Here is an 11,278-nt window from a genome sequence, read left to right as displayed (position 1 = left end):
CACCTGTTCCCAATTAGCCTGTTCATCCGTGGGATGCTCTAAACAGGTTTTGATGAGCATTCTTCCACTTTTTTTTGCCACCCATCCGTCCCAGCCATTAAATTCTAAAGGTAATGACTATTTGCTAAAAAGTTCAAATTGAATATGGGTTGAACGTTGCAAATCATTGTATTCTGTTTTAATTTATGCTTAAGACAACTTCCAAACTTTATTGGAATTGGGTTTGTATTTATATTAAAATGAGTAATTAAGTTCCACCGGCAGGAATCAAACGTACTGAAATCATGTGTACATGCTCAAATTAAGGATAGCAACACGTGTATTGCAACAAACATGAATCAATAAGCCCTGTCAAGAAACATTGTAATGATTCATAATATTTTCTAAATCTGCAACCCAATAAAAGTGGAGAGTCGAGGGTGAAATCCTGCTCTAGATGCACACTGAGCTGAAGTCTAGAGATTTGCTGATGCCATTCACAATGACTTTTGAAGTTTTTGGTGTATGGGGGAACAAATGCCCCAACATCATAAATAGATTTTTATTAAAAATGATTTAAAACATGTGTAGCCTAATTAAGTGATATTTAAAATACTGTTAGAGGAGCTGAGCTGTTGCAAGGTTCTGCTCCAAAATCTGCTCCACGGCAACCTGGAGGACCACCCGGACATTGGTGGTGTCTGTGGCCGTCGTGAAGTGGTGGAAGATGAGCCGATCGTCACCACCGCATGTGGAGAACATGGCGGTGATGTGGCGAGCTGCAGCGTCCACATCTGCATCTGCTCCTGGAGGGAGGCCGAGATGCGGTAGAACCGCACAAAGTCAACAAATATGGCATGAAACCAACAGCAATATAGTTTGGGGCTTTTTTCCTTGGTCAAATTTTTTTAATATTACAAAAACCTGGCGTTTGAACAGGGCTGTGTGGACTTTATACCACTTTCTTTGGCAAAATTAGAAGACTCAATGGATGATAAGAAGAAAATGACAACATTACACACAGGAAATATGGTTGAATCAAGCTAGTGCCATTCATTTTCCAGCTGGGTGCTGCGGGGTGAAACTATCAGTCAATGTCAAAATGTTACTTCAAACCCGTTTTAGGGTGGACACTGGCCCTGAATGTTTGCCATTGTTTTGACAACAGTATCAAAAAAATATATATCAAAAATCATAATTGGGATGTTACCCAACAGCCAGCTACAGCCCAGACTTCCCTCTCCCAAGCCACTTCAGCAAGCTCCTCAGACGAGATCCCAAGGCGTTCCCAGGCCAGCCGAAGGACATAGTCTCTCCAGCGTGTCCTGGGTCGTCCCCTGGGGCCTCATGCCCGGAACACCTCTCCAGGGAGGCGTCCAGGAGGCATCTGAACCAGATGTCCGAGCCACCTCAACTCGTTCCTCTCAACACGAAGGAGTAGCGGCTGAACATGGAGTCCCTCCCGGATAACCGAGCTTCTCACCCTCTCTCTAAGGGAGAGCCCGGATACCCGCTTGTATCCGGGATCTTGTTCTTTCGGTTACGACCCACAACTCGTGGCCATAGGTGAGGGTAGGAACGTAGATCGACCGGTAAATCGGGAGCTTTGCCTTTCAGCTCAGCTCCTTCTTCACCACAAGGGACCGATACAGCGTCCGCATCACTGCAGACGCTGCACCGATCCGCCTGTCGATCTCCCGCTCCAACCTACCCTTACTGAACAAGACCCCAAGATACTTGAACTCCTCCACTTGGGGCAGGATCTCATCCCGGACCCGGAGAGAGCACTCCACCCTTTTCCGACTGAGGACCATGGTCTCGGATTTGGAGGTGCTGATTTTCATCCCAACCGCCTCACACTCGGCCGCGAATCGCTCCAGTGAGAGTTGGAGATCACGGCTTGAAGAAGCCAACAGCACCACATCATCTGCAAAAAGCAGCGATGCAATGTTGAGGACGCCAAACCCGACCCCCTCAACGCCTCGGCTGCGCCTAGAAATTCTGTCCATAAAAGTTATGAACAGAATCAGTGACAAAGGGCAACCTTGGCGGAGTCCAACCCTCACTGGAAACAAATTTGACTTACTGCCAGCAATGCGGACCAAACTCTGACATCGGTCGTACAGGGACCGAACAGTCCGTATCAGGGGGTTCTGTACCCAGTACTCCCACAGCACCACCCGAGGGACACGGTCAAATGCCTTCTCCAAGTCCACAAAGCACATGTGGACTAGTTGGGCGAACTCCCATGCACCCTCGAGGACCCTGCCGAGGGTGTAGAGCTGGTCCACTGTTCCACGGCCGGGACGAAAACCACACTGCTCCTCCTGAATCCGAGATTCGACTTCCCGACGGACCCTCCTGTATATACCATGATTGAATATAAATGTCTGCAAAATCCGGTACCTTGAAAAGTGGAAATGTAGAATCTCAGGTGTCTTCCAGAGTGGAGTATCTTCTCTTGGAAAAGATCAGCTTTGTTCATGAACAAAATCTGGAAGAATAACAGTGGAAAGGGTTAAACTCAAATAAAATTTCTTCGTACAATAATGCAGCACAATATAATCACTATTGTTGCCAGAACACAAACACAGTTAATGTAACACCTTTATTTCTTCTTTACCTTCTTATAGTTCTACAACAGCACATTTAGGCAACAAAGCAGTGGAATATTGAGAAAGTAACAGTATAATTTTTTTTATACGTTTCTTATTTGTAAACATTCGCATGCAATCAGAGTAATTGCTTGCAAAAAAATATTAAAAGGTACGATATCACGGTATTTTAAGCCCTTCAACAGTTAACTATAGGCATATAAATGATTAAATCTGACCTTTGACACCATAGCGATGTAATTTTTCATGAAATATTATTAGGTATTTTGTTGGCTATTCTTCTAACAAGCAAAACGCCCGATTCAGTAAAACCCGTGTGGTTGCCGCGCCCCTCTTCTCCGAGCCGGCTGCTGTGCATACAGGCCACAAAACTCTGGAGAGCTGCGTTCACGGTCAGCCCTTGCAGTACAACAGTGTCTTCTTTAAATGTGGACATTGGATGGATGTTTGATTCTTCAATAAAAATTTGAAACAAAACGGCTCCTTGCCGCAAGAAATTGTAGTGGAGGAGGAGAGAAAGAGAGAAAAAAAAACATGTGATAAACGAACCCAGTACCTTTTGTTTACAAGGCGAGCGCACCAACCACTACACTATTTGTTCAGTTAACTTCGGTGGCGCAGAAATTTTACTTGTAGTTTACACAAGAGTCAGCCACTACGCGTCGGAACCTTTCTGGAAATTCAAGACGGCCAATTGTCATTGCACTTTGGCATTCATTGCAAATGTGAAAGATAATTGATTGCTTTGAATTCATTTGGATAGTGTGTTTACTGATAAAGGTTATTTTCGTCACTATCCTTCGAGCATGGTGCTCTCAGAGAAAGTGTGTTTAGTCCGTATAGGTGGTGCTGGTGGGTCCGCACCTGATGACGTCAGCGTGAGCACCCGCTCGTTTTCTCGGATCGGAAGGGGTTTTGTGCTTGGAGGGCAGAATGACCTAGATTTTCCTCAGAGGAACCAATGGAGCAAAACACCACCTCGACTTTTCACATTAATGTCCCTTTAAGTCTGTAATTTTGGTATTAAGTTCATAGAGATAATACTGTATAACAGGAAATGGTTTGTGATATACAACTAAATCCTGGCTGTACAGTACAATATGAGCAATACAAGTCATTCAATTTTATTTCTATTATTTACGTCTATAGACTCCACCAATAACTATAAAAACGCCACGTGGTCACAGTATCACTTGGCAAACACCTTCCAATTGCATGTTAAAATTTAGAATGAACGGTTTTACTTTCACCGTTTCACACTTAAGGTTACAACCCTATGCCGCTAAGAAAAGAAAAGAAAAAAACATGACGGAGAAAAAAAAAAAAACACAATCACTTGAGAAGGATGCATGGTGGCACTTGCCTCAAATAAACATGCAGCAAAGAGAATGACTCAAATAGTCTAGACAAAGGTTATATGCAACAATTGTGAGCCAAACTACACATTGCAAATCACTTGCCCCACTTTGCAATGAGCCACATCAAAACCAATCATGTCACAAATGAGAAGCTAACAAGACACTGTTGAGTGTCTGACAACGGCGCACCAGAGGAACCTCGAAAGTGGACCACCCCAAAAGTTAAAATTAAAAAATTCAAGGATAAGTCAAATAAAACAAAAATCTTTGAATTAATGTTCTATAACCTCCCACAAGTGTAAAAACAATGATCTGATTAATATTGTATTTCTGGAATATAAATTAAGCAGAAAAGTCCTAACCTGGCAATAGCCAGATTGATTTGTGCTTCACTCGAGGGAGTTCTCCACAATTATCAGTCTGGGACCGCTCCGCGTTGATTTGCTTGGGAAAGGCGGGGCATGTTGTACAACACTTCAAGCTGATTGGACGAATTAGAATCGTGTGCACATCTACCTAATTCTTGTTTCGAGCAATCATGGCAAAGGATGAAAATGTCGTCCCGTCGCCGACATGCGACTGTTGTGACTAGCTGATATTGTGGCGTTGAGTTTATGTTGTCGGTTTTGCATTGTTGATATGCGGATACAACAGAATAATTGCAGCGTCGACGCATTCGTCCACCAGTGTCGCCATGTTTGGTTTGTTTCTTCCCGCGGCTTCGGCGCATCTTGTTTTCATCACAGCCACATATCCCGTCTCCAAATACAATGTCGCTGTGTGATTGGTCCAAAACCACCAGTGGTTCATATCGGTGGAAATCCATGGGAGCGGTACAAGATTTATTGTCTGGAGTTCACAACTCACAAATACCGCGAGAATACATCTTGCGAGAGCAAGGTTAGAAAAGTCCACCCATTTTTGTGTTCATATCAGAGGGTGGCCATTTTGCCACTTCCTGTCGACTGAAAATAACTATACAGTGCCTAAGGGCTCAGGTAACTACTGTCACGGCTCACCTATTTTCTGGGTTTGGTCATGTGACATTCTCAAACTGAGCCCTTAGGCACTGTGATGTCATTTTCAGTGAACCAAAAGTGGCAAAACAGGCCACGACATGAGATGGACTGTTTTTCTGCTTAATTCCATAAACGCAATATTAATCGGAATAACGTTTAGACTAGTGGGGCCGCATGGAACATATTGTAACAAACATTTTGCGTGTCTGGACGGAAGAAGAGGGTGATGCTATAGAAACTGAGTTGGACTTTGCAATACCAAAGGAACGAGTTTGAGTGAGTGATACAATTCGTTAATTTCACTGATGACTACACGTTAATGAATACGAACGGTCGTCTATGTGTACCCAGCGTTTGACTGGCAAGCAGTCAAAGATGCACCCCACCTCATGCCCAAAGTCTGCTGCTACCTACCACTGAGGTGAGCTTGAAGATCGCGTTGGTGCAGATTGATGTGAAAAGTCCACAACTTTCCTGCAGTGGATTCTAGAGTTTCCAGGCATGGACGGTGAGGATTACACATTTGGTCAGTCGGCAACATTCACATCATGTCAGAACATACCACGGTTGTGTCTTTAGGGAGCGACAGATCGTAGCTGCTCAGGGCCACAACAAACAGCAATACCTGGATGCCATCAAAACAACGGAGCCATTTCCTTCGGTCGCTCCGCTGGACGCCGACGTCGTACAAGCTGTCAACAAGAATCATCATGAGCCCATACAGACCTCAATTTGGTACTGGAACTAGAAAACCTGGCCTAATTTGACTTTAGAAAAAACAGCGTCAAAGATGTTGCCCATTCAGGTGAAGCGGGACTGACTGACTGACTGAAGTTGGCACCAACTTTACCAGCCCGGTGAACTTCCCTTACGCTGCTTGCATTTGTCTTGCCGGTGTCATCCACTAAAAGGAAAAACTTGCTCTTCTCTGGCAATGTGGCTGCGTAATCGATAGCGAAGTAGGGCCAAAGGAAAATCATTTCAAAATATGATGTGGCATTTAGCGGCACCACGGGACTTGGTGACACAGGTAATGAGTTGCCGTTAAGGTCAGAGCGTCTCCAGGTGTGTCTGTGATTGCACCGCCGCGTTTATCCGCCGAGGTCGAGCGTCACTTCCAACAAGCCGTGGAAACAATCATGAGTCTGGACGATGACATGTGACAGCAGCAGACAAAGAAGGACCAGTCAGTCAGAAGAACGCACAGTTCATCGTTTTTGATACACCGCAAAGTACGTGGGGGGAAATTGAGAGTAAATGTGTATTAAAGTGAGACAAACTGAACAATAAGGTTGGTTCAGTTCATCTTGGTGTTAAGGAAACTTTAGAGTCTTTCCCGCGTGAGCATGATTGTTCATGCACACACATGAAGCATTTTTCTGCAACTAATTATGACGAGTTTATTATACGTTTCGTCCACATTCAAGTTCCAATTGAAGAATTTAATTTGTTAATAGGAATGAAAGTGAGTGAATGGTTGTCCAATATGCGCCCTGTGATTGGCTGCTCACACAGTCACCCTCATCCCTAACGGGGAAAAGTGTTATAGAATAAAGGATAGAGGGATGAAATGAGATGCAAATATCTCCAAATGTTTCAATAATATCACCATGTGCAATAAGGAAAAATTACGATCATAACGTCACGTTCAAATTGCTGGCAATTGTTTGCATATCACCAATGAAGTGGTTTACATTCCATGGGTCTTACCGGAATATTCTATCATGAGCTTGGAACTGTGTCTCGATGATTCCGCTGGTCCTCACTCTCACGCGGAGAACATCTTGCTCAGTGGGGGCGTAATTGGGGGCGATGATTCGACTCATGTTCTCAAAGAAACTCAAGAGGGGAAGCATCAAACAATTTTTTTTTAAAGAAAGGAATATGAAGACTTATTAACTCATTCTCTGCCAATGACGGCTATAGACGTAAAAAATAAATTTGTACTATTCTATTAGTTTAACATTTTTTCCCCCACTTTTGTTAAGAGTATGAAAACCTAGAATTTTTTTTATTGTACATTTAGAACAGATACAACACTTGTGATTAATCGTGAGTTAACTATTAAAGTTATGCGATTAATTACGATTAAAATTTTAAATCGCCTGATGCTCCAAATTTTTAATCTTTTCTTTTTCTTTTTAATTAACTGCCATTGACGGCTATAAACGTCAAAAATTCATTTTAACTTTCTATTAGTTTAACACTTTTTCCCACTTTTGTTAACAAGAGTATGAAAACCTAGATTTTTTTTATTGTACATTTAGAACAGATATAAAATTTGTGATTAATCGTGAGTTAACTAGTGAAGTCATGCGATTAATTACGATTACAAATACTAATCGCCTAATGCCCCTAATTTTTTATAATCTTTTTTAAAAATATATTTTTTTTTTTTTAAAGGAGAAGAAGAAAAGATTATTAAAAATTAGGGGCGTCAGGTGATTAAAATTAATTGTAACTAATTGCGTGACTTCACTCGTTAACTCACGATTAAAAAACAAAACAAAAGATTATTAAAAAATTAGGCGTCAATGGCAGTGAATGAGTTAATTGCTTGTATGGCCTGTGACGGATTTTTTCACAGACTTAGTCATTTAAATGCTCTACCGCACCGACAAGAATATATCCATCCACCAAAGGAGTTGGCAGCTACCTGGGCGAAGATCCACCATTTACTTTTTAGAAACCACTGTCACTTTAAAGTCAAAAGAGAAGCAGAGCTGAAGTGTTATTGGTTGCGCAGATAAGCTTTAACCAAAAGCTGCATCAAATTTTTAAAGGGGAAGTCAACCCAAAACATTTATAATATGTTCTATGCAGCCCCACTGGTCTAAATAGGGTATTCTGGTTAATATTGCATTAGTGGAATACGAGTTAAGTAGCAAAATTCAGCCGTGTCGACTGAATTTGTTGCTCAGGCTCAATGTTGCTCAGGCAGCGACCAATGACAGCTCAGCTTCAGAAAAGAGGTGAGCATACGGGTTCTTGGCATGAGGCATGCTTGGTTATTGTCATACCATTTTATTTTTGTAACTAATGTCTATCAAGTGATTATGATGCAAATATTTACTGCAATAATGAATTAGCGTACATTATTAATACACTACAATATGTCATGATTTAGGAAATAATTCAGGTTACATTGCCGCCATAGTAATGGAACTCCATGGTAAACCATCTTCCCGTTACGCAACAGGCAGGAGTCACAATGAGGTACATGCTCAGCTCTCACCCAAGGTTGTCACGACAGTCTTCAACGTGAAGCCCCCTGTGGGGCTAAGAACTGTGAAAAAGGATGGTTTGATATGTCCTCATGAAACCTCTTATATAAGGATATGTTGTTGTCTTGAACTGTTGTACGAATCCAGGTGCCCAACAATTTGTAAATAAAGGGCGGGATCAGCCTGGGAACTCTTCCTTGTTTATACTACAGCCTTCCCTGCTTTGCAAAACATGTTTTCAAAAGTGTCTGAGAAAGGGCTTTGCTAGCCCGGTTTCCCACGCTAATGAATAAAAGACGGAGCGGCACGCGGTCCCGACAGAGTCAGCTGCGGAACACGTACGATTGCCCAGCCGTTTTGCAGCTCGTTCTACCCGGACCGTAGGCTCTCCGGTCTAGTGTCAAGGTAAGCGCTGATGATCATCATATTATGCTGCTTAACGTTGTAGTGTATTGATTGCTGTTTGCGGGAATAAAAGGTACAATAATTCTAGCAAAGCAAGTTGTGAGTATTTCTGTTTGCGGGGAATGAAAGGTAAATTCTAGCAAATCAAGTTGTGACTGTTGCGGTTTGCGGGGAATGAAAGGGATAATCATTCTAGCATAGCGCAGGTGTTGATTACTGTTTGCGGGGGATAAAATGTATGATTATCCTAGCACAGTATAAATGTTGATTGCTGTTTGCGGGGAATAAAAGACACGGTTATTCTAGCAAAGCATATCAAGTCTCTGTGTATTCATTGTTGCCGCCGACCACTCACAATCCTGCATAAAATATAAAGGTGAAGTAGTGTTTTCCACAAAACAACATCCCAATTCCAAACTTATCAAGATACCGCAATGAAAATGGCACATCACATCCTTGTTTCTTCTCATGTGGATTGAGTATAAAGGAGGGATCACATGAAATGAACGTGGGATTTTCTCATGCTTTCACATATCGTTAGCCTAATAGCATAATTGCACAAGTCTTTTTTTGAACGTTTTTGGAAAGTCCAGTTGCATCACATCATCCTTTGTGGATTTATTTATTATTGTTAGTATGGTAAAAATGACTTGGACAATTGTGATATTGAGCTAATGATATACAAATGAATATTTGTTGCAATATATAAAAGTTCTATACTGGGGCTCCTGTGTGTCATGTATGCCTTCAAACTGAATTTGATTATGAATTGGAACCAAGCCACTGTACTCACTAGAGGGCAGAGTCATTGAGCTCAAACTCGTAACCTCTGGCTGCAGCCGCTCTCACCCCCTGGTCGGCCCAAAGCGCACAGAAAGCATGAGCCACAAAGGGAAGCAGCTCCTGGTCGTCACCCAAACACTCGCAATGTGACAGGATGGCACGGGCGTGAATCTGAAGCGAAAGAAGCAGTTCAAGAGGAGTTTGCTTATTTCTGATGGGTGAGCAGATCGGAAGATACACCAGATAAAAGGCTGACATCTGGTGTTTAAAGAAGGGCAATGCAAGCAAAAACCCATTCAACTTTGAAGAGTCCATTTTGTTTCATTTAACAAAGTACATCAAAGTCCACACCTTGTTCTTCTTGCTCGCCAGGTTTATCCTCAGCATCCCCATTCCTCGAAGGACAAACTTCATGGAATTGAGGAGGTTGTCCATAATTGCAGGCTTCCACAGTGCAGAAGGATAGCATTTTAAAGAAGAAAAAAAGAAAAAGAAACCACAAATTGACCCTCACACCCCAGAAAATACAAACTTCTTATAAATCTTATGCTTTTGATTTTTCTTATCCAGCCCATTTGATAGTCAAAGTAGGCTACATGTGGCCCCTTGATGTCAATGAAACAGACACACCTTAAAGCTGATGAGTTCTTGTTTGGAGAAGCCATGACTGTGAATGATCTTGATCTGCTTAATCAGAGTGCTCTTTCCACTCTCTGCAGCTCCTAAAACACAAGTAAGCACACTCTCTCTCTTTAAATAAAAAAAAACAACAACAACAACAATAATAATAATAATCCAGTTTCGACATTTCAACAAACATCACTCCTTCAGGCTTACCCAGCATGAGGATTTTGACCACGTTCTTCTCATTCCGGGCCTGCTCAGAGAGGTGTTGCTCTATTTTGGAGCTCCGCAGTTTGGCCTTTTTGCCTTCCCCAGTGACATCTTGGTGAAGACACATTTCCATGCACATCTGAGGAGCCATTAATTTGTTTTTTTATAACACGGATGAGTGCTGTCTAGTAATGAAGTAATTTGGTACTGCAAACAGAGGTCATATTTCTGCTACTAAACTTATAAAATGTCAACTTTCGTAGTTACTTTGAATCATTTAACTCGAATTTTATATGAGTGGTATAATCAATGTCTGCTTGGAGTCGAATGACTTAATTTGTACTTGGAGTTTTGGTCATTGTGTATTGGAGTTATAGTGATTAATTTGATGTCAATTAAGTTGACGTTGCCATACTGGAGTGAATTAAGTGGTTTTTGATGAAGTCTTGGCAGCCATTTTGTTGCTCCGAAATAGATTGAAAGTAAAAAACAAACAAAAATAAATAAATAAATAAATAAATAGCGACGTAATTGACGAAATTGGGTACCTGCAACGGAGCTGGCAGTATATTCGCACAGCAAAACATGGCTTTCACTGGCTTCGAGTGCCCCGGCCGTCGTTCCGTTCAACCATTAATTTATCGATTTAAAAACCACAACGCAGTCCCAGGATGTAGGTTTTGGTCTCGTACCGATGACGTAACACGTACTTAGGTTTAAATAGAGGCAGGTGTGCGAGACGGTAACTGATTGTTATGTTGCAAAAACAAGCCACTAAAATTTGATTTTATTTATATAGGCTATGTTATGTTTTAATTTAACTGTTTTGACTGATCTAAGTTGATTTTTTTTTATTACTATATATATTCATATTTACAGTATTCAAACTCAGACATGTGTGCATGTACCGGAGCCTGCTGTGTAACATTATAAAAAATTTTTTTAAATGATATATTTTTTAAAAGTTGATCACTGAAGTTTTACTTTTTTCAGTCCCTCTTTCATTTCTTTTATAAAGAGTGAAATAAAGAAATACAGTGAAAAAATAAAGTGTGGGTGCT

The 11,278-nt window shown here is 41.6% G+C and overlaps 1 protein-coding gene across 2 annotated transcripts; it reads right to left on the bottom strand.

Annotated features, from left to right (window-relative positions):
- Window positions 1–527: 527 nt before the first annotated feature.
- On the bottom strand, window positions 528–10,915 carry LOC144044979 (guanine nucleotide-binding protein G(o) subunit alpha-like). Of its 2 annotated transcripts, XM_077559725.1 has the most exons (10): window positions 10,766–10,915; window positions 10,221–10,356; window positions 10,014–10,105; window positions 9,735–9,827; window positions 9,394–9,554; window positions 6,682–6,810; window positions 5,534–5,663; window positions 5,386–5,457; window positions 2,386–2,473; window positions 528–785 (listed from the first exon to the last, which is right to left on the bottom strand). In XM_077559725.1, the coding sequence occupies exons 1-10, from the start codon at window positions 10,802–10,804 to the stop codon at window positions 598–600; spliced, it is 1,128 nt and encodes a 375-aa protein (XP_077415851.1). In that variant the 5' UTR covers window positions 10,805–10,915; the 3' UTR covers window positions 528–597. The 2 variants fall into 2 exon arrangements, with proteins under 2 accessions (XP_077415851.1, XP_077415852.1); XM_077559726.1 differs by lacking the exon at window positions 6,682–6,810.
- Between the last annotated feature and the right edge of the window lie 363 nt (window positions 10,916–11,278).

The sequence above is a fragment of the Vanacampus margaritifer genome, chromosome 2, assembly GCF_051991255.1.
Source record: "Vanacampus margaritifer isolate UIUO_Vmar chromosome 2, RoL_Vmar_1.0, whole genome shotgun sequence".
Taxonomy (NCBI): Eukaryota; Metazoa; Chordata; class Actinopteri; order Syngnathiformes; family Syngnathidae; genus Vanacampus; species Vanacampus margaritifer.
Note: the sequence above shows the minus strand (reverse complement) of the source record. Positions and strands in the feature narration are given on the sequence as shown.

What these genes read in the sequence shown, in the direction of transcription:
- LOC144044979 (XM_077559725.1), bottom strand. Translation starts at nt 10,804, where the DNA reads ATGTTTTGCTGTGCGAATATACTGCCAGCTCCGTTGCAG. An exon ending in GGTCAAAATCCTCATGCTGG is followed by an intron (nt 10,106 to 10,220) that starts GTAAGCCTGAAG and finishes CTTGTGTTTTAG; the next exon opens with GAGCTGCAGAGAGTGGAAAG. An exon ending in TCTTCAAGCTCACCTCAGTG is followed by an intron (nt 2,474 to 5,385) that starts GTAGGTAGCAGC and finishes TTATTCTTCCAG; the next exon opens with ATTTTGTTCATGAACAAAGC.